This window comes from Penicillium subrubescens (genome assembly GCF_028828155.1).
Source record: "Penicillium subrubescens strain IBT 31985 chromosome Unknown utg000004l_segment0_segment0, whole genome shotgun sequence".
Taxonomy (NCBI): domain Eukaryota; kingdom Fungi; phylum Ascomycota; class Eurotiomycetes; order Eurotiales; family Aspergillaceae; genus Penicillium; species Penicillium subrubescens.
The window spans coordinates 2,219,489-2,239,525 of NW_026643154.1; the positions used below are offsets into that span (position 1 = coordinate 2,219,489).

The window sequence follows — 20,037 nt, forward strand, 5'->3', positions numbered from 1 at the left end:
CAGCGCTTGTATTGATGGGTTCTTGGTTCCATCTCGGAGGGTTCCTCTTTGTCCAGCGGACGAGTCTTTCGTCTTTTCTACACACGTACACCGACTCGTGCTGGACAATTTCGCGTCTCGCTGGCGAAGGCCGGGAAAGTAAATCCGATTGGACTGGTTGTTCTTTTTTTTGTTGATTGCGTGACATATATCCCTTCTTCTGTTCTGTGTTTGTATCAATACCCTTTCTATTCCGGGGCCGGTCCTGAAGCGTTTTTTTCTGCTGTTTTTCCTCTTGCCATTTAGGCTTCTTCTCATGTCTGATGGATTTCCCGGATGTTCCGGTCGAAATTCTGATTATGGTTGGTTGATCTTCCTTTTTTTGGATCACGCCTTTTTTCTTTTTCTTGCCCTGGCCTGCCTTTTCACTTTTCACTTTTTTCTTTTTCGATTTGCAGGTCAGGGATTCTCTGTTTTTTACGTGGTTATGCCAAACAGACCGACATTTGGACGGCGACTCCTTGCCCCCCACCCTTCAATTTCATTTTTTTCTGTTCTCTTTCTCATTGTTCTGAATTTTTTTGGGTTTTGATCCAGGGTGATTGGTTCAGGCAGATATATACTCTGTCAGTGCCTGATGATTACCCTGATGGGTACAGTGGTCTTTCCCCGAGACTCGAGTCGAACTTGATATGCGGTCTTGGTCTTGTCTTGCACTGCACTCTTGTGGGTGTTGACTGCTCCCGCATCGGTTCTATGTGGCTCTGTGCAGGGTTGAAATAGTCCCTGCGTATAACAGCCACTCGAAACTGATGATGTCGGTTCGGCTTTAAACGAGTGTGGAAGATCGACGCTAGCCTGAGAATCAATTCATTTTTATGCAAAGCCCTTTCCAATAGTCTGTAGATGCGCATATGCTTTCCCCGATATGCTGTGGTATATAACAGAAATGACCTCATATCGTACAAGCAGAGATTACTCTGCTATGATGCAAATAAATCACTAATATACAATCACCAACATCCCTCATCCGTGATCCTTCCATCTTCCAAACTAACATCCTCACTCCTCCCACCCCTTCGGCACCGGCGCAACACACCCCTTCCTCTCCCTCAAAAACCTCTCAATCCAAACCTCCATCTTCTCCAAAACATTCCTCCCCTTCTTCCCCTCCTCCCCAACCTCAAAAACCCCCTCCTTACACCAAACACTCCAAGACCCCATCATCCCCGCCATAATCACATCCGTCCCCAATCGATCCCCCACAACGGCGATCTCATTTGGTGACTCAACCACCCCGCGCTCCTTGAACCACTTTACTACTTCGTCCCCGCAGAATGGTTTCTTTTCTGTTCCTTCTGGAAGGCGGAAGACTGGGATGCGGAGGTGCGAGAGTTGGGTTTCTAGGGAGTGTACTTCGGTGTCGTAGGTTGGGTGGCTCCCCGCCCGATTTGAGACGATGAGGATTGCGTAAGGATTTGTGGTGAGGTTGAAGGGGGATGTTGGGGATGTTCGGAGGTGGGAGAGTTTTGTTAGGATTTGCGGGGGGAAGGTGGTTGTTTTTGGGGGGCAGAGGGTGTTGTCTTTGTCTAGGACTAGGGCGCGGATTTTGGGGATGCGCTGTGGGGTGGTAGGTTTGGAGTTGAGGTTGTCGGATTGAGTTTGGCAGTTCTTGACTAGGTGTGGTCCTAGGTCTTCGGGGAGGTGGGTGAATGTTGGGATTGTGAGGTGTGGGAGGAATTGGGAGGGTTGTTTGAGGAGGGTTTGGACGGCGTGGTTGAAGCCTCGGAGGTTGGAGTTTGGTGAGCCGGCCATTGCGAGGAGGTGGATATGTTATGTATGTAAGATGGAGTGTCCACTCTGTTTATTGTATGTCCATTTGCGATGTGTGATGTATGTGGTGGTAAGTGAGTATTTGTAGAGACAAGAAAGTTGGAGGTTGGAGACTTTTGAAGTTCTTGGCCCAAAGCGGAAAGGAGCGTTGTGAGCTTAGCCGCAAAACTCGCCGTCTCGACCTCCGCGATTATCTCCTCCCTCCATCAATATTGCCTGCCTCCCCACCACCCCCAACGCCAACCCTACTCGATTCCCTCACCTGTTGCTACGCGTCCAAGTAGCCCCGTGTGATTATCATTGACATATATCTGACATCGCTCATTCGAACCCGATTCCCCCTTCCGTGTCGCACACTCCGCCGTCAAGATGGGCAAGCTCACTAGCACGATCGGTATCCCGATCAAGCTCCTCAACGAAGCGCAGGTGCGTTGTGACTCCCCGATGTCTGCTTGGAGTTCCTACGGATATTCGATTGGAAGGATTAGTCTCGCCAGAGACGAGCTTGTTTCGATGCGCGCGCAGACCGCTAACGTTTGTCTTTGCAGGGCCACGTCGTGACCCTCGAGATCACATCGGGTGTTGTCTACCGGGGGAAGTTGTTGGAAGGTGTGTGTCCGCAGTGATAAATCTCTCTTTTCTATTTCAGCCCAGGAGTGGAGGCTGTACAATGGCATTCAGACTGGGCTGAATTAGCTGTGTGGTGGAATCATTCGCTGACATTCTCCTTCTCTGCACAGCCGAGGACAACATGAACGTTCAACTCAAGGATATCACCGTCACAGCTCGCGATGGCCGTGTCTCTCACCTCGACCAGGTTTATATTCGGGGTAGCCACGTGCGGTTCTTCATCGTGCCGGACATGCTGAGGTATGTTGAGACTCGTATCCATTACCAATCGCGATGGCTTTTCATCAGCCATATCGCCCCTCTCCTTGAATATTATCTCTAATTTGTTCACTCTTACCTACAGGAACGCCCCCATGTTCCGCACACGAGGCCAGCGCGGCCGTGGTGTCGGTCTTGCCCGTGGTAAGGCTACCGTGCAGCGTGCGCGCGGCCAGCGGAGGGGTTGAACGTGATGATATGTGAGAACAGACGAGAGCGCAGTTTAAGGCCTGGAGATATTCTACCCTGTGGTTGGCGTTCGTCATTTGTGTTTTTTCTTCTTCTCCTTTTTACTTCCAGGGTTTCTTGAAAGGTGGAAATTTTTCTCTCAGGCTTCCTGTCCGTCTTGCTGGGGCTGGGGCTGGAGGGATATCATCACCCTTCTGGCCCTCCATTTTTATCTCGGCCATGAATGAATACCCGATATGAAGCTGGATCTGGATTTGTTCGCGGAGACTGGCTTGGCCTGTTGGTGGGCCGAGTATGTGACTAGATTCGAAGCCCCGCATATGTTGCCTTGAGTCTTCCATTGAATGGACTGAAAAATAGATCATAATGCCAATGGATTCAAATGAGTCGAGCTGGATGATATAAATGTGTCTTACTTTAGTTAACGGGTTGTGTAGATCTAGTAGCGATAGCGTATCGGCCACTAAGTTCGCATCTCCGCAACTTTTTCTAGCAACGCGGGGACCAAACCTCTTCTCCGACACACCCCAACCTTACATCTACAACCACCCATTCCTCCTATAACTTCTCCTGCCCTAGACTGCGAGAATAGAGAAAGAGTCCGCGATCTTGATATACCCATCCAGATAGCCCAACACCACCAGGAAATCTCACCATGACCCCCACAGCTTCCGCCAACTCCCCCGCGGACCCCTCTAAATCACAACCGCAAACCAAGCACATCGCCAATCCACGACGCCTACTCATTCTAACCCCGACATCCCAATCAGTCTCGATAATTCCTCCTCTCCTACACTCTCTCACTGGTGTACCTGTCGTCGATCCTCCACAACATGATTCCACCCTAGAAACACCATCTCAATCCTCCGATGATAACACATCTACCCCTCCACCCACCACCACCGCCACTACTACTACCACCTCCTTCGCCGGTTACACAACCCACAGTCCCCTCCGTCTAAACACGAAATACTACTCCGCGGAGATCCCGCTCTGGGTTGATGAAATACCCCTCTCAACCGAATCCGAAACTCCCGCAGCAGCAGGAACAGGAGCAGCAAGCTCAGATACACCCACCCCAGCCCAGTGGCGCACAGAATTCCTCAGTGAAGAAGCTGAGATCGTGCGCGATGCCGTCGGTGCATTAGTCGTCTGCGTGCGCAGTCCTGAATCCAAGCAGACCACACCTTCTACCTCTACCGCGGACGCAGACACAGACATAGACGACCCCGCGAGTCGCCCAGAAGTCCGCGCCGTACTGGACTTGATGCGCGATGTTGGCGCTGTTAAGGCCTGTATCGATGAGGAGCGCGGTGGGTATGGTGATGTACCGGGTGTATTTGTGTTAGTAGGGAGTCGCAGTTCTGCTGCTCCGAAGAGTTCTGCGCCGGATGGGGAGACGAGATTGGAGCTGGGGGTGGATGATGTGGATTTGGGGGATGGTGCGGCAGATACACCGTTCTCGGTGGGTTGGTGGGAGGATCAGCTTTTTGATTTGGGTCTTTTTGGGTGGGAGGTTGTGGAGTGGGATCCTGTTGAGCAGGGTGGTGAGAAGACGAGGAATAAGTTTGGAGGTAAGATTGTCTTTCTCCTTCTGATTACTTTCGGGAATTTCATTCTTGTCATGGTGTTTGCAGTGAGGCGAGGTGTGAGGGACTAATTCGTGTTCTGTAGAATATGAAGGTATGCCACGCATCAAAGAAGTACTCGAGACCCATGACTGGAGTACATCCGGAGCCGCAGACGATCTCGACCATGCAGATCTCGATTTCGGTGATGATCTCGAAGAAGAACTTCTCGGATTTGGAAGGTCAGCGCATACGAGCGGCTTTGGACACGAAGTCCAAGAGTTGGAGCGTGAAATGATGGGTCTACGGATGGCTATTGAGCGTGGTGGGGGTGATGGTGATCAGAGTGATGCAGACCTTGACCTTGACGATGGGGATGAAGAGCTCAAGGTTGAGTCCATTGAGACACTGATGATGCGCATGCAGGCTATTCGAGGTATGTTTGATTGGGATTATCGTGAGAGTGTGTGATGTGAGGTTATCGATGCTGATTATATGTCAGATATGGGATCGGAATTGCCTGAAGGCGAGCGCAGGAAGTTTGCTGCAAAGGCCGTGTCGGATATTATGCGAGAATTATAGACTGCATTTTTGCGTGACCTGATAGAATTGGAATAGATCCGTGCTTGTCCTCGTCTAGTGAGAGAATCAACGGATCTCCGTTTATGCATAACAAGTCGAAAGTACAAGCTTCGCCAAGCATGTGCATAGCATACTTCAGTTATACTGTGCTATTGTTTTGGAAGATAGAAATCATGTAGAGATAAACATTTTCCTCTCATGCCCAAAGGCTTGACTATACTCCCCGTCGTATATTCATTAGTTTTTTTCTCCTCACATAACCTGGGTCCATAAACCCAGAACCTAGTTCTATACAAATACATATATTTTATGCCGTAAAAGACACCTGCCCGTCAATCCATGCAGTTCATCGGTCTCCATACCGAATCTTTCGGATACTCTCGAGTCCCTCACGTCGCATATTGGGAACGCATCTAATCAGCGCGCTTCTTACCACGGAGCACCTTGCGACGCTGTGCGATCATGTGGGTGTACAAGATGTAAGAGCCTACAATCATTAGCTACCACTCGAAGTTCTGAATCAAGTCTCATCATCGGACACTCAACATACCAGGAACGTAGATGACCAGCACGGCAATCAAGAAGTACTGGAACAGAGGGTTCAACTCTCCCGCCGGGCCGAGAGCTTTGAAAATCAACGTGCACTCGCTGGTAATACCGATAGGGTACAGCACGTAGAAAGTGTTATACCTGCCACAAGAAGATAAAATAATTAGCAAAAGCTCCGCCCAATAAATGAGCTATATCCCCGTAGGATAACGCGCAATCAAGATCCGATTGACTTACCGCAACCAAGTCCACCAACCAGGCACACTCCCCCCAGAAAGCGTAATCGCAAAAAACCCATACCGAATCACCTCCGTAACCCCCCAAGCCGCCACACACCCCAAATAAGCATAATCACCGATCTGCGCATTCTTCCCACCAACAATCTCCCCACCGAATGGAGTCAAAATACCCCACACAACCAGCAGTCGCGACGCGACCTGCATAGCGGTCGTGATGAAGGGCGCCCGCACGAGGCCCACAAGGCTGTGCAGGACCTCGAGCAGGGCGAGGGACTGTGTCGCGAGGAGGAGCGGATTGAAGGTTGTGGTGAAGACTTGAGGCAGGGTGTTTGTGCTCAGCGCGGTTGGGATTAGGCTGGCTGTGTAGAGGAGGCATGTGCCCCAGGCGAGGAGGTTGGCGGTGTTGTAGGTGAATAGGTAGCCTCTTGTGAGGCCGGAGGGGCCTGAGGTGGCTTTTTTGGATGGCATTGTGTATGCGGGTTTTGGCTGGAGGGTGGAATTGGGGTTATTTGAGGGATTGATGGTGTGAGAAAGGAGAAAGAGGTGATGAGGTGGTTAGTGAGGCGGAAATGTTGAGCTTCGTTGAGTTTGAGAAAAGGGACCGAGGTTGATGTTACATAAGCATTCTAGAAGATTGCCATGTGGGGAGAGTTTGGCCATGTTGATTATTACTCCGTGGATCAAGTTCGAGATCCGAGTGCTTTAAAGTATTTAAATGTATGTTGACTAACTCTGAGAAAGTTAAACACTGTATTTTCTATGATATCGAAGATGATATTAGTAGTTTATGTTCGTGAGATCTACCGTAGCTGTCAGAGATACCTCTAACTGCCAACTCCACTTATCTGGTTCCTCGCAGCAGGGTCTTTCTTCAACACTTTCTTATTCTTATAGAACTTAATTCAATCCATACTATAGACTTGGTGATGGCTACACTCTATCCAAGTCCCCTCCAGCCTCCACACAAAAGTACAATACCACCAAACAACGCTAATCCCTGATTTGCTCCTTCAGCCCGGGGAATCTCAGGGCGCTCGGTTAGGCCCGAGACTAGCCAAACGGGACACTTCCCCAGCCAACAGAAGCAACTTCAGTCGACAACAACATCCAGCCTACAAAAGCCTCCGACCTATCGTGTCGCCATAGACATGGATTATTACCAGTCCATCTGCACGATCTCGCCCCCAACCCAAAGGCCCGCCTACACAGTACTACAGTACCTAGCTAGTGCTAGTGCTAGTGCTGTACTGTACTATCCTCTCTCTCCCTAGCGCCAGCCAACCTCGTATTCTCCTCTTTTACTCTATTCGAAGCAAACATCGAGTGGGTCTGGGGCAGAGAGGCGGGGTGAGAATGGGACTTTTTGACTTTTTACTTTAGGAGCCAAGTCTAGTCAAGTCAAGCCATCACGTTTACTAGACTGGCTACTTACCACGCCATGATCCAAATGACTGTTATGGCTTCAGCCTGGCACCAAGCATTGTGCCGCTGGCTGGACTGTGTCTTACTGGATGGAATGCGGAGGTTGGAAACTCAGCATAGGAGATCCAGCAAATCCAGTCAAGGCTGGGATTGTTCTAGGTGATGAGGAGTGTAATTTTGCCGACGGCGGTCTGGTTCATGCCCTGTTCGGGGTTGATGGGGGAAGGAGTTGACTATGCCTGGGTTCTCAAGTCAAGTTCCCTCTGTTCCTGCTCTTGCTTGCCATTTCGAGATTGTAAGTTGTATATCAAAAATCCTGCTTATCCAAAAAAACACCCATGAGGCTAAGTTTGGTATCTGAGGTCCAGAATTGAAAGTACACATTTTCGTAGCAGGCCAATCTGACGTTGTACAGCTAGCAAATATTTTTGCAAGCCCCATCGTGCGTTGTAAGCTGGTATATATGCACCCTGACATCATGGGCGCAACCGATGATGTTGCCCTGCATTTTCCGGGACGGGGTTAGCCTGCAGTATCAAGCCGGCAGCTGGCCAGGCTCGAGTAGGCCTTGGTATGGAAGTACAGGGAGTGTCGTGAATAGTACAATAAATGACAGGATGTTGCAGTGCTGCGAGAAGGATGAGGGAGTGTTTGCACGGACCATGTATAGTCTCAATCCTTTCTATGGAGACAGGAGCCAGCTTCATGTTTAATCAGATTCAATCATCCATTCTTTTTTTTGTCTTTGCTATGGCCGTTGAATGGCGATACATGTTACAAACACAATACGGACAATACCACCAATCTATACCACTCGATACAAACGATCTGTATCGTGCCTGTAACCTGGCTGTATCGGGTAATACAAAAAATGACATCAGAGGCTGCACGAGTGGGCCACCAGCCCCGCCGTGATGTCATGGCAGACATCCCCAATGCTGATTGGCAGTTACACCATGGGGCGAACCACTTCACGCCAGAAAAAGCAGGCAACTCTCCACGAGAGACATTTGGGGCTCCTACTATATAAACAAATGGCACGGCGAGCACGCGCGGGCTTGTCCCAATTGCTACATTGGGAAGATCTAATCGATGGAAGACAACTGCTCAATTCGTTTCTAGACTTTTATTGAAGATATCGCCAACCCGGGACGGAGTCGCTCGACCTTACACAACAATGACAGTCGCGACTGCAAAGCCAGCCCCATAATTTCGGATTTTTCTTTTCTCTTATTTTCTTCTTTTCGTTATCGGGGGAATTCCTACTTCGTCATCGGTGACAGCATAATCATGTCTCAATGGTTGTTTTAGTCCGGGAACCCCAACCCCCTCTCCCTCACCTCCGCTCCGCAACAGAAACACTGCGATAAAGACTGTCAGAGTCTCAGCTGAGATCATACGTCAGAAATCGAATCCAATCCATGCAGCATGACATCGACAGAGGTTCGGAGGTGGGAAAGACCGCAATGAGAAAGGGAGCGCCTCGAGGGCTTGGATTAGGCTTCTTGCATTCTGATGCAAGGTTTATGGTTCGCCGTTCGAGGTCCTTCCGGGCCCAGACCATGGGGTTTTTCTTGAGGGTGTGGTTATTGGTTTGGGCATTCTTTTTCGGTTCGTTGTGCTTAGTTGGACGCGGGTGCCGTGTACAGTGCCAGTCCAACATATCCCGCTTCTCATGCTAATGCTAGATCATGGCCTTTGCGTTTGCGCGAGTTGGATTATTCTCGGATTACTTTGCGATTTTCTTTCGGTCAGTTTGGCTATTGACTTACAGGTCTCTCAATCCCTCAATCCTGATGTTTGATTGAGAAGGTTGCACAAATCAAATAGGGGCCTCTCTATTTGTGATCTCGCTATCTTTCTTGCTAGTCGCTGGCTGTGTTGGCCGTGCAGTCCAACACCTGACGGATTCCTTTCCTGTTTGTCTGGGCTCCCCCGGTGGAGATTACCACGCTGTCGGGGCCGGTCCTTTCCTGGAAATATGGTCCAAAAGCTAAAGGACCAGAAAAAGAAACTGCTAACCCACAAGACATAGCCAGTGTAAAGGGAGGCTGGGAGTTTCTCATGTGCGGCTCGGGGATCAGAAAGCCTCCCACGAGACATTTAGAAGAATGGGTCCCGGGATCGGCGTCTCAATGACGTCGTTGCGCGACTGCTAAATGCTACCATGGCCCAGATACGGAGTCGATCTTGTAGATTGGATCTGTCGCGGTCTGGGTTGTTCCTGGATGGTCTTATAGCTTGACCAGGCTTTGTTATGTAAGAGGTTTCTGTAATGATGGCTGATGACTGATGGCTTCGCTATCGTTCAATATACCTCCCCTCGTGAGTACTGTAGGAGATGTAACGACTTTCATCGTGGTTGAACTTGAACAGCCGGGGGGACTGCCGATGATCTCATGGCCTTTGCTTGGTCCCCGGTGGAGCGCAGGCCCGGCACGTTGGGGGGTCGTGGTGTGTTTCCACTGGTCGGATGTTGTTAGCGGAATCGAGCCGGAGTCCGAATGGTGGTGATGGAGATTTTAAAGATCCAAATCCCTGGAGCCGATGATATCAGCCTAGGTCAAGTTATGCACTAGTCGATGGCCGGTCAAGAGGCTCTAGAACAGAAATTCCTGGTTGCAAAGAGCGTTTCGTGTGATGCATATTTAGCTCCAAGGCCAGTATATTCTGTAGTAAGGACAGGGAGGATAGTATAATGGAGGATAACTTTGAAAATAGGAGATGACCTTTTTATAAGATGTTTGCATATATTTAATAAAATTATTACCATCACGAACGGCCTCGAGCGGGTGCGGCAAGCTCTGTCCGCCGTGCGGCTGTCAAAAGGGTGGTTCGTCGGAGACGAGCCGTTACCAGTCACCAGCTGTTCATAGTTAATGGCAGGTGGATAGAATGGTAAGGGTTGGTATGGAGATGGTATGGATAGTACCAGATTAGGTATTAGAGGTATTGTATAGTACCGTGTGTATTGTGGATACCCCTCTCTCTCTGTTGTGAATAGGTGATAATTACCTATCAATACCAATCTTACCACATGAATCATCCCAACACTGTTATTTCCCCCTAATTTTACCAATTTTACCCACTCCGCCCTTTTCTTCCCCTCCCCTCGCTAACTTCGTCGTTCCGTAACTTTGATTTCTCTCTCCAATCCAACCAACCCCGAATTCCCCTTAACAACCCTTCCCCCCGTGTCTTGGGCTTCAACCTCATTGCATATCAACGATAAAAAACATAATCACTATCCCGCAAATATTCCATAAAGGTAGGAATCCTTTCAGATATTCCCTTCCCCTTTTGAGCTTACCCACCCTCTCTGCTTCGTCATCTACGGCATAGCGTCATGATTCTGCCCCTCCTTTTTTCTTCTCTACCCATTTGAGCGCGGACATCAAAACTGCCCCTCCCCTCTGGAACTACACGCGATACCCGATTGATCGGCCTGCAACTTTGATTGGTTGTTTTTTGGGTCTTTTCCCCCTTGCTAGTTTCCTGTCTATTTGCCCTTGTCTTGGCTGGTGGAGGGGATAATTCAACCCGCGGAGCTGCACCTGGTGTTTTTTTCAAGCCCCGCCATGACGGCCAGTATACGCCTGAATTGGGTCATCTTCTTTGGTCCTCCTTCCTCCTTTGGGGATCCATCTTATCCATCTGGTCCCTTCCTGTCAAGACTAGTCTGAGCTCAAGGCTGCGAGCGGTTCTGTTCTCAACTCTCCACATCTGACCCCCAACTTGGACCTGACGCTGGTACTGGCACTGGCACCGGCACAACTGGCACACTGGCTCTGGCCCCCTCCTTCCCGATCTTCCCTCTCTTAGTCCTTTTCTGATCCTACTCTTTTCTTCTCCCCTCTACCCTGTCTCGTCCTGTCCCGTCCCTCATCGGCTTGCGGTATCGCACAGTAAGCTGCCCATCTTTGAAACTGTTCTGTCCTTGCACCCCGTTCTTTTTGCCTTTTGCCTTCCCCCATACAGCTTCATCTGTCTCCCGTGTGGCTTGCTTCAAATACCCATTTTCTTCAGCCCACCAGCCCACCGGCCCCTCAGCCACCTCGGAACAGGATCTGCCTCGTACTGGACGTGTGATAGTGTGGCGGCCATCAAGTCTTGACACTCTTGACGCTCTTGAGAGGTCACGCTGAAGACCACGGGAACTCGTGATTTGCTCACTGTCGTCAACATCACTCTGTCCTCGCTCACCAGCTCCCACCTTCCTGTGCTATCACGGCTACCGGGATAGACCCCTTGGCTTTGTAAGGCAGCTTCCTCTACTGGGACATGGATGGGCTGGCTCTTCGTCAGGAAATATGAGCTGCTGCCCATCATTTCGTGTCAGCATCGCTGTTCATCAAGTGTTCTGAGCATGACTCGATCTGGCTCTTGACTCTCCTCACATGCATATTCATATTCACATTCACACGCACACACAAATACCATTCTATAACGATCCTTGGCTGACTGAGATATACTGCAGATCCGTTCGTTTTCGATCTTGGATTACCAAATCGGGCAACCGGAGTTCGATCGATCCGTTGACGATCTGCCCAGTGAACTAGACTGATCCTACTTTCCTTTGAGGCTTATCTCTTTCCCCCACACATTCACTAAACATGGCACCTGCCGGTAAGGAGGTAAGTGTTCCCAACAGCATCCTGTTCCTGCATGGAGCTTCTCACTCACCTCTATCAATCTGCGAAGGCGGCCCCGCCCAAGCTCTCCGATGTCAAGGATCTCATCGATGAGAGTACATTTGAGCAGATCCTTGAGATGGACGATGACGACGACTGTGACTTCAGCAGGGGCATTGTCTACGGCTTCTTCGATCAGGCCAAATCCACATTTACCAACATCAAGACTGCTCTGTAAGTAGCTGCTTCGCATCGCCTCACTTGGTGTTTGCTCGTCCTGCCACATACCAACACAACTATACCTCTCGATCACAAGATCCACCATCTAACAAAATGCCACAGTGAGAAAAAGGATCTCAACGAGCTTTCCCAGCTCGGGCATTTCCTCAAGGGCTCTTCTGCCACCCTTGGCCTCATTCATGTCCGGGATGGCTGTGAAAAGATTCAGCACTTTGGCAATGGTCTTGATGAGAATGGCTCCGGCAAGCTCTCCGATGAGGTCGCCCTGAAGAATACTGAAAAGACCCTGAAGGAAGTCGAGGTCGAATACAACAAGGTCGAGAAGTTCCTACGCCGCTTCTACGGCGAGGAAGTCAAGGATGAGCCCGAACCCAAGGCCGAGCCCGAGTCCAAGGAAGAAAAGAAGCCCGCCGCCTCCGATAGCAAGGAGGCCAAACCCACAGAGAAGACCGACGATACCGAGGAAAAGCCCAAGACCGACGCCTCGAAGAAATAAGTGGGTTACAGGGGGTGGCTTGCTATTTTGTGTTTTTTCGTTTTATGAGCTTCGTTCATTTTCTTTCTTGGAAATTCCCCTTCCCTTTTTATTAGCGACGGATGGAGCATTGCAAATGGCCTTTTGCCGATTTCTTCATACCCCACCCTTCCTCTTCTCCTCTTCCTACCATTTCCCTTTCTCCCGTTGGCTTCTGGCTCTTTTGACGTACATACAAAATTCCCTTTCCCCCTCCTACCACTACAATTGCCTCAATCGGGGTTTCGCATCGATGCGGACGAATGGATGAGCGATATGATTGAGGGAATGGCATGCGAGCAGCGAGAACATGTGGTCTGGTACCAATCTGTGCCAGATTAGATCTTGTGTCCCAGACCCCCCTCCTCCTCAATCCATTCTGCTCTCTAGGTGTAGGCGGGACTCTCGCGACAGTGGCATGCCCCTCCAGACGAGGGACTCGAAAGAAGAATATCCAGTATCGAGTATCGAATATCGAATATTAAGATACCAAATCCGAGTACACTTCTACCTAACCCCGTAAATCTTCACAATGGAGTACCCGTATCCAAATATGCTAATTTTGATCGTAGCTCGCCTCAAGGACACACTATATTCTACAGTATCCTATTATTCTCCGAAGTATGACTAGTTATGACTATGACTATGGCTATGACTATACTAGTCCACTAGTCTGTTACAGATGCACCTCCCCCCAACGCCCCCCTGATCCACTACCCGCATGCACCTGCGTTCGGCTATTGGCGCCTCCAAAAAGCTTCCTTCAGCCACTTGCGTGGGACTAGACCTCTGTGGATAAGCTTGTGTTGACTGCCCTGGTGGCGTATGTAGTGGGTTGGTGTGATAGTTGAAGGGGAATGGAGGGTGACTGATGGGTTTGTTGATTATTAATGGGTTGTATAGTTCACATACGCGTTTGTTCTAGTCGTTGATTTTCATACTGTCAAGATGAAGAGGTAAGAGATACCCTTTTTTATGCTAATTCACCTGTAGACTGCAACCTTGGAAGTGCTCTATAGGCGATACCCATGGTCTATGCTGTGATTCCTACCGTGCTGTGATTTCTGACGCTACAGATAATATGAATAAGAATGATCAAACACTATATCATTTAGTAGATTTTTCCCCCACTCATTTCCTTCCTTGTTCTTCAGCTCGACTGCGTCCTCGACAAATTATATTGAAGGTGATGGAGATGAATACCTAGCAAGTTCATCGGGATATCAGAGGCCTCCACTCTGCCATTTCCATTTTGCTTCCTGAGAGGCCTCTAGATTGACCGATTGACCGATTGACTCGTTCCCAACTCCTGACTGCTTTCTTTACGTAGGCATAGGCACGATATCGGAAGGGAAACCAGCAGATAGTGCTGCATTCAATTTGCAACGTGTTCATCTCCCCAGATTCCGGTCCACTGCTGCACGTAGTGATACTCGAACCCCGGCTCAACAAACGGCAACCCCACCAACCGAGTCCTTGTAGTATTAAATTGAAAAATCCGAGTCCTTTCATGATCAGACCCTAAATTGCCAACGAGGATTCCTGCATGTTTTTCCGTCTCTGCATCCGCGGCGGCAGGACCGCTTGGGGTGTTTGAAAGCCGGCAACGGGAACCTGCATCCTCGACTTAATGGAAGATCAAGACCGTGCGACGAAAGTATCCACTTGAATTAAACTCAGGGGGACATCTCTAGGAGTTCTGTCATACACAACTATCACCTACCAGCCGGAAATACCCCCTGAATATCTCTTGTAGGCCTCAGTTCCATCTCCCAGTTAAACTCTCCTAGCTTCGAGGAAAGCCGGCAAGATCAATTGCCAAAATTATCTTTGTAGACCACCAGCTCTAAGCTACACAGCTCACGGCAGCCTGCAGAATTAGAAACCACGGGGTTGAGTAAATGACGTTCCTTGTCTACCCTCGCCTCGTGCGCTTCCTAGGTAACATCGGGCCTTGGGAAGGCAACCAACCGGGCCCCGAAGAAGAACTTACCAGCAGACCAACAAAAAGCTCCGACAGGTGTGAAAAAGAGGGAGTTCCCGGGCACCAGGGAGACGAGGGGATATGCCGGCCGTCTGCGTTACCCTTTCCACGACCCGTTGTGCTTCCCTCCTGTCCAGTTCATCTCGGAATGTTCCAGCTTCAATCCAATCCACGTCTAGTACAGCCGAGCTGCTTGGCCTCTTTTTTATGCCATCCCGTCTTATCGCTTCGCAATGTGCGCCGGGTGGTATGGTATATCGTGAGCACATGGCAGCTTGTGTATTAGAATTTGAGAGTGGGAGTATCGAGCGTGTTGAACTCTTAAGTCTGTCGTCTGCCCATCTGCAGCATCCTCCCTCGCCTTACGGTCGAAGGTGATTCGTGTGCAAACGGAAAGAGGAGAAGTCGAGTTAATCCAATATCCCCTTGCTTGATTTTGGATATCCGGGATTACTTATTACTAGTCTTTTTCTATCCTTCCGCTTATTTACATTCTCCCCGCAATCAGCGCGGGAAGCATCGCTCTTGCAGCAGATGCTCTTCCGGTGCAGATGTACGCAAGTTGGGCGTTTTCTTTGCCATGGGATTGGAATATTGAGCTCCGGCCTGGGGGGCGGCTTGATGTGTCGTACAGCATGACCAACGAGTCTTGCCTCCTAGCCCTGTGTGGGTATGGCCCCAGAATATGATTTGGGCCGGATTTGGATTTGTTTGGTAGATGAGGAAGTTTTGTTCGATTGGCTACATGGTAGACTCATGTTTGAGATACCTTTCTGTCGAGTTTACTATCTTCTATGCAAGCCTAAGCTGGTAGCGCGCATCCAGGGAATGAGCTTCACATCGAAAAAAATGATAGCTTCGAAAGTGTCTGTGAAGAACAGTATGCTAAGCTAATTTCCAGGGATACGAACATATTTTTAAAGTCTCGCGGTATAGACAATCTCCACTAACAGTTTCCGTCCCCTGAAGGTCTAGATCTAAACAAACAGCGCTTTTCGAGCTCTCCATCTTTTGCATGTATCTCTACATAAACCATCTGCCCTCTGTCTCGGATAGAAGACTCGAACTCGGGGAACTCTCCCTCGAGGCCCTTCCGCTGTCAGCTGTCCACAACGCTCAGTCCTCGAGCCCACCTTACATGTCTCGCGATGCCAATGCCCGGTTTGTCGCCTTCAATCGCGAGTTTTGTCATGCTTCCAACGGGGTCAAGAATGAAAGGAGTGTACCGCATTCTCGAGGCCGAAACAACCCGATGAACTGACTTGCGCATTCTCCAGCCATGTTCAGTCCCTCGGTTTATCCTGAGCTTTGTGGTTAATGATACCACTGATAAGGTGCTCATGATTATCGGAGTATACCTGAATCATACATAAGCTTATTAGGGTAATATCACCCTCGATTCTCCCCGGTCCCACTCATGGTTCGATGTAGTCCGGGGTTGGATTTAAACGGGTGTGAGATGAAGAACAGGCACATTGTACTACCCGGCTGCATTGAGGCCAAAAGACCGGCGAATCTTGCAGACGCGAATAGGCCTTGGGGTAATTCAAATCATCAGAACGCCATAAACAGAACGAAAGATAGATAAAAGCTCCGCCAATTAACCATTTTCTCATAATTCCTTTTTCGATTTCTTTCCGTTTATCGATCAACGTTTTCCTATTCATATTTTCCGCTCATTCTCGTTGGCTCCACTCAGGAAGGTATACGCCCTTCCCCATCTGTCTCCCCGTGTGTCTCACTGCCCTCCGATGCACCTTGCGAACAGAGTATCCCGATATACCTGCATCGTTGTTTTTGAATTATTACTGTTTTATTTCGACTCTGCTCACGGCGGTGCTCGAGACGGCGCTTAGCCACCGCGCCGATTTTCCATTATCTGCTTTGCTGGATCGTTCGTCCGAGGTCGTTCGTTCGTTATACCTGTCTCGACCCGCAGTCAGATAAATACTGATTGCATGGAGGCGGATGCTTGGCACTCAACGGTTCTGCATGATTAGAGACGCTGCAAGAATCCGAGAAGAAGTGTCCGTGGACCGCGACTAGGGATTGATATAAAGCTTCAGTCCTTTCCTTTCGGGCTTGGATACAGATTTCCCAAACCAAGCATTACTTTCCTTTTATCTCTACTTTGCAGTTGCACTTCATCATTTGTGTGAACTTTCAAGTCTTCGTGATCCTTGTTCCTCGCTCAGCTTGATACAATCCACTCTTGTTTACCCAGCACAACATCACCTACACAAACGATTCTCACAACACTTGCCCGAATAATCAATCAAGACACAATCATGACTCCCGTCGGCCCCCGAGTCTCTAAAGAGGAATTCATGTATGCGCTTGGCCTGAACCCGCAGGATCCACAGCATGAACAGTATTACCGCGCCATGCGAGTAAGTAGTCTATTGTGCCCTTACAGTTTTCAACAAGAAACCACAATATGAAGCTCATATAAGACCTAAGGCACCAGCTAACCCACCCAAGGACGAAACAATCATGGTCTACAACCGCATGAATCAAGATACATCTCATCTCCTCGACAGCGTTCGCGCCGACCCCAGCACTCGTCCTCCATTCTTCTGGCACCATATTCGACCAGACCACCAACGCTGGGCAATCATGGAGATCTGGCGCAACGCTGGTCCCCTCACGCGCCCATTGTTCGATCGTGGAGGTACAAATGGCGAATATGGCCCTAACTGGGTCGCTGGGTGGTTGTTGTACAGCGTATTCCGCTCGCGTGATGTACGCAACAACCGGAATCGAAGAAAGGGAGACAATGGCGGGGCTGTACCTGACTCCGGTAAGAAATCTAGAGGAAAATGCGCCTTTCTTAGTGATCAAGCTAATTTGTTCGTTTGCTGGGTCTGATAGACAAGAGGGCTAGGCAGGTTGAAGAGGCGGCGTCGCCGAAGAAAGGGTATTATGATCCTGTGCGGAATGGGACGCTCTAGGAGTAGTTTGCTTTGGGACTATATTTTTTTCTGGCCATAATTTGTGCATTGGTCTATTTGTTTTATCATTTACATGTTGATAACCCGAGTTATGAAGCTTTTGTTTTGCCGGTTTCATAGTCTCGAGGGGAATTGTGGAGGGTGATAGGGTAATGCAAGTAATGGAACGAACGCAGACGCTGTGAGACTTGGTATCACGAAGACAGATTAACCAGAATGGAATCTATGGGAAAATGTCACTATGTCTTCAATCATCATCCTCGCCGTCTTTATCACTGCTGCTCTTCTTCCGGTCGTCCTTTTTGCGCTCTGATCTCAGCGCCTGGGTGACTCGCTCATCTTGTTCATCAACACGCTCGTCCCATTCGGCATCGTATTCAGCAGCGATGCTTTTAATTTCGCGACGGAGAGCTTTGCCTTCGTCAATTAACGACTCCCAAAGTTGTAGATCAATATTGTGCTGCTGATAGAGCTTTCGCTGGCGCGCACTGACGGTGAAATCCAGCGCGGACTTGTACGAAATCTCCCGATTATGGTAGAGAAACCACAGATAACCACCCATCAGCGTAGATAAACTGACCAGGTACGTCACCGGCTCCATAGTATCCCATCCCAAGTCAGTCTCAAAGGTTAGCTTGTAGACTGTAAACCACCATGTGGCGAGAATTCCAAAGCCGCCAATAGCGACACGCTGCGCTCCGCGATGCGCCATGGCGTCACATTCATGTTTAATCTCCGCGATGCCCTGGATCTGCTGCGATAGCTTTCGTAGCCTCATGCGCAAGAAATACGTGCGCTCATTAAATGATGGCACCGTGACTCTGATCTGTCCCAGTCCCGCTGGTGCACCTTCGATTGTGACAATGAACTCCTGAGCGCGAGCCGCATCACGGATGAAATCTCCAACTTCAGTGGCTTGAGACCACCGTACAAATCGCTCCGGCTCTCCATTCAAAGGATCAAGACTAGAGTCTGTCTTGGGGGGGTAGCTGTATGTCTCAACATCCTCCTCTCGAGACCGTCGACGTCTTTGAATTGGCGCACCGCTTCCGGGTTTCTGTCCATTATCGTCGCCCTCATGTTTGGAAGTGGCTTCATCATAGGCCGCTTCAACATCAAGATCATCTTCGATCCTCTTTCTTGGCTTGATCGCGTTGTCTTCGTGCTGTAGTGCGATGAATGATACAGCCGGTGGGCGCTTTATAGTTTCTCCCTCAATAGGGGGCACCTCCGACTGGATCAATCGCTCTAGGTATGACAGAGGCTGCTGTGGATGAACAAGGATGGCAATAGGCTCAATACCTGCTTGCAATGTTAGCCACATCAAGTTCCTGTGCAGTACTGCATTGACGCGTCAATTACCCTTATCATGACCCTTGTCCGTCGTCGTCAGGGGGATTATCAATTTGAACAGCCGTGATGGTGTCGTCAACATTTTCCCTGTTATTTCCAATCAGCACCACCTTTGGAAGTCGTTTTCGAACCCTTCACGTACCCTGGGTCATATGTTCTGACCATTTCTCCATCTGCGATTTTGGTGGAGGAAACTTCTTGCCTTCCTCGTCTAATATCTGCCGTTGAGGCCGATCATCCTGCTCATCATCCTTTACTTCAAGTGTTTCCAATATTTCCTCTGTCTTTTCGTTGTCACCAATCTTTTCGACATAGTTGACCTTTCTGAAAAACCGCGCCTGGCTTGGTGCAAGAGCTCGAGGACGCCTAGCCAGCGAAGTGTGAGAAATTCCAGGTGTCCAAGATTCTCTCGTAGATGAAGAGGCTATCCTTCGTTCTGGCGAGCTTTGCAGGCAAGCTTTCAGGGCAATTGGCCTCGATCTTGCGGCAAGCGATTGTGTTCCAAGACCACGCAACCATAGCTGACTTCGCGTCGATGGGACGAAGGGCGCACAGCTTCTCGCTGCTGGCCTCATGTTTCCAGTTTGTATCCACCTATATGCTTCGCTGAGGATGGGTTCGAAGTCAACTTGGGATGTGGAAGCGAATGTACATAATTCGAGGAAGGGCGACGGAGGAGGGTAAAGGAGCACGCGGTCAAATCGTGATCATGACGCAGAGGCGTTTGGAGGAATTGTGGAGAAAGCTAGACAGTATGCAACTGGCTCCCGTCAAGTACAGCAGGCTTATCAACAACAAGCCAGGCCGATCCAGGCACATCGATCATCGCCTATATTTCATCAGTACTAAGTGTTTCCCTGCCTTGGCCAGGGTAATGACGTCAGTGTGGTACGTGCTGGTTGACCGCCTGCGATGATGTGGCTGTGCTGGTCCTTCATGTGGCGAATGTTTCCTCCAAGGTATCAGGAAGTTGAAGAACTATTTGGCCACAACGCTTTTGACTTGTATTTCAGGCGTGAGCTCTGGCAGTTTGTGGCAGGCTCCACTCAATCCGATTCCCAAATGACTTTGTTCTGCGCAACCCCGCTCCAGGCAGATATATTTGGAGTCACCGT

The 20,037-nt window shown here is 49.5% G+C and overlaps 8 protein-coding genes across 8 annotated transcripts; 4 read left to right on the forward strand and 4 right to left on the reverse strand.

Moving 5' to 3' along the window:
• Nucleotides 1-1,041: 1,041 nt before the first annotated feature.
• On the reverse strand, nucleotides 1,042-1,794 carry N7473_005905 (phosphatidylglycerophosphatase; the record flags this gene model as incomplete). Its single annotated transcript, XM_057151845.1, has 1 exon — nucleotides 1,042-1,794. The coding sequence occupies one exon, from the start codon at nucleotides 1,792-1,794 to the stop codon at nucleotides 1,042-1,044; it is 753 nt and encodes a 250-aa protein (XP_057009650.1).
• Nucleotides 1,795-2,181: 387 nt separating this feature from the next.
• Nucleotides 2,182-2,888, forward strand: N7473_005906 (putative small nuclear ribonucleoprotein SmD3; the record flags this gene model as incomplete). Its single annotated transcript, XM_057151846.1, has 4 exons — nucleotides 2,182-2,238; nucleotides 2,361-2,421; nucleotides 2,553-2,682; nucleotides 2,786-2,888. The coding sequence occupies 4 exons, from the start codon at nucleotides 2,182-2,184 to the stop codon at nucleotides 2,886-2,888; spliced, it is 351 nt and encodes a 116-aa protein (XP_057009651.1).
• Nucleotides 2,889-3,544: 656 nt separating this feature from the next.
• On the forward strand, nucleotides 3,545-5,039 carry N7473_005907 (adaptin-binding domain-containing protein; the record flags this gene model as incomplete). Its single annotated transcript, XM_057151847.1, has 3 exons — nucleotides 3,545-4,463; nucleotides 4,564-4,893; nucleotides 4,960-5,039. The coding sequence occupies 3 exons, from the start codon at nucleotides 3,545-3,547 to the stop codon at nucleotides 5,037-5,039; spliced, it is 1,329 nt and encodes a 442-aa protein (XP_057009652.1).
• A 191-nt stretch (nucleotides 5,040-5,230) lies between these two features.
• N7473_005908 (protein tyrosine phosphatase-like domain-containing protein) lies at nucleotides 5,231-6,384 on the reverse strand. The gene is made up of 3 exons (XM_057151848.1): nucleotides 5,826-6,384; nucleotides 5,590-5,729; nucleotides 5,231-5,526 (listed from the first exon to the last, which is right to left on the reverse strand). Exons 1-3 carry the CDS (start codon nucleotides 6,293-6,295, stop codon nucleotides 5,453-5,455), a joined length of 684 nt encoding a protein of 227 aa, XP_057009653.1. The 5' UTR covers nucleotides 6,296-6,384; the 3' UTR covers nucleotides 5,231-5,452.
• Nucleotides 6,385-11,254: 4,870 nt separating this feature from the next.
• On the reverse strand, nucleotides 11,255-11,575 carry N7473_005909 (uncharacterized protein; the record flags this gene model as incomplete). The annotated part of the gene is made up of 1 exon (XM_057151849.1): nucleotides 11,255-11,575. One exon carries the CDS (start codon nucleotides 11,573-11,575, stop codon nucleotides 11,255-11,257), a length of 321 nt encoding a protein of 106 aa, XP_057009654.1.
• Nucleotides 11,576-11,862: 287 nt separating this feature from the next.
• N7473_005910 (Hpt domain-containing protein) lies at nucleotides 11,863-12,616 on the forward strand (the record flags this gene model as incomplete). Its single annotated transcript, XM_057151850.1, has 3 exons — nucleotides 11,863-11,883; nucleotides 11,951-12,114; nucleotides 12,223-12,616. 3 exons carry the CDS (start codon nucleotides 11,863-11,865, stop codon nucleotides 12,614-12,616), a joined length of 579 nt encoding a protein of 192 aa, XP_057009655.1.
• A 4,290-nt stretch (nucleotides 12,617-16,906) lies between these two features.
• On the forward strand, nucleotides 16,907-17,569 carry N7473_005911 (uncharacterized protein; the record flags this gene model as incomplete). The annotated part of the gene is made up of 3 exons (XM_057151851.1): nucleotides 16,907-17,008; nucleotides 17,100-17,418; nucleotides 17,490-17,569. The coding sequence occupies 3 exons, from the start codon at nucleotides 16,907-16,909 to the stop codon at nucleotides 17,567-17,569; spliced, it is 501 nt and encodes a 166-aa protein (XP_057009656.1).
• A 247-nt stretch (nucleotides 17,570-17,816) lies between these two features.
• N7473_005912 (uncharacterized protein) lies at nucleotides 17,817-19,497 on the reverse strand (the record flags this gene model as incomplete). Its single annotated transcript, XM_057151852.1, has 3 exons — nucleotides 17,817-18,871; nucleotides 18,932-19,009; nucleotides 19,065-19,497. 3 exons carry the CDS (start codon nucleotides 19,495-19,497, stop codon nucleotides 17,817-17,819), a joined length of 1,566 nt encoding a protein of 521 aa, XP_057009657.1.
• Between the last annotated feature and the right edge of the window lie 540 nt (nucleotides 19,498-20,037).

What these genes read in the sequence shown, in the direction of transcription:
- N7473_005908 (XM_057151848.1), bottom strand. Translation starts at nt 6,295, where the DNA reads ATGCCATCCAAAAAAGCCACCTCAGGCCCCTCCGGCCTCACAAGAGGC. An exon ending in GGTTGGTGGACTTGGTTGCG is followed by an intron (nt 5,730 to 5,825) that starts GTAAGTCAATCG and finishes TTCTTGTGGCAG; the next exon opens with GTATAACACTTTCTACGTGC. An exon ending in GCTGGTCATCTACGTTCCTG is followed by an intron (nt 5,527 to 5,589) that starts GTATGTTGAGTG and finishes TAATGATTGTAG; the next exon opens with GCTCTTACATCTTGTACACC.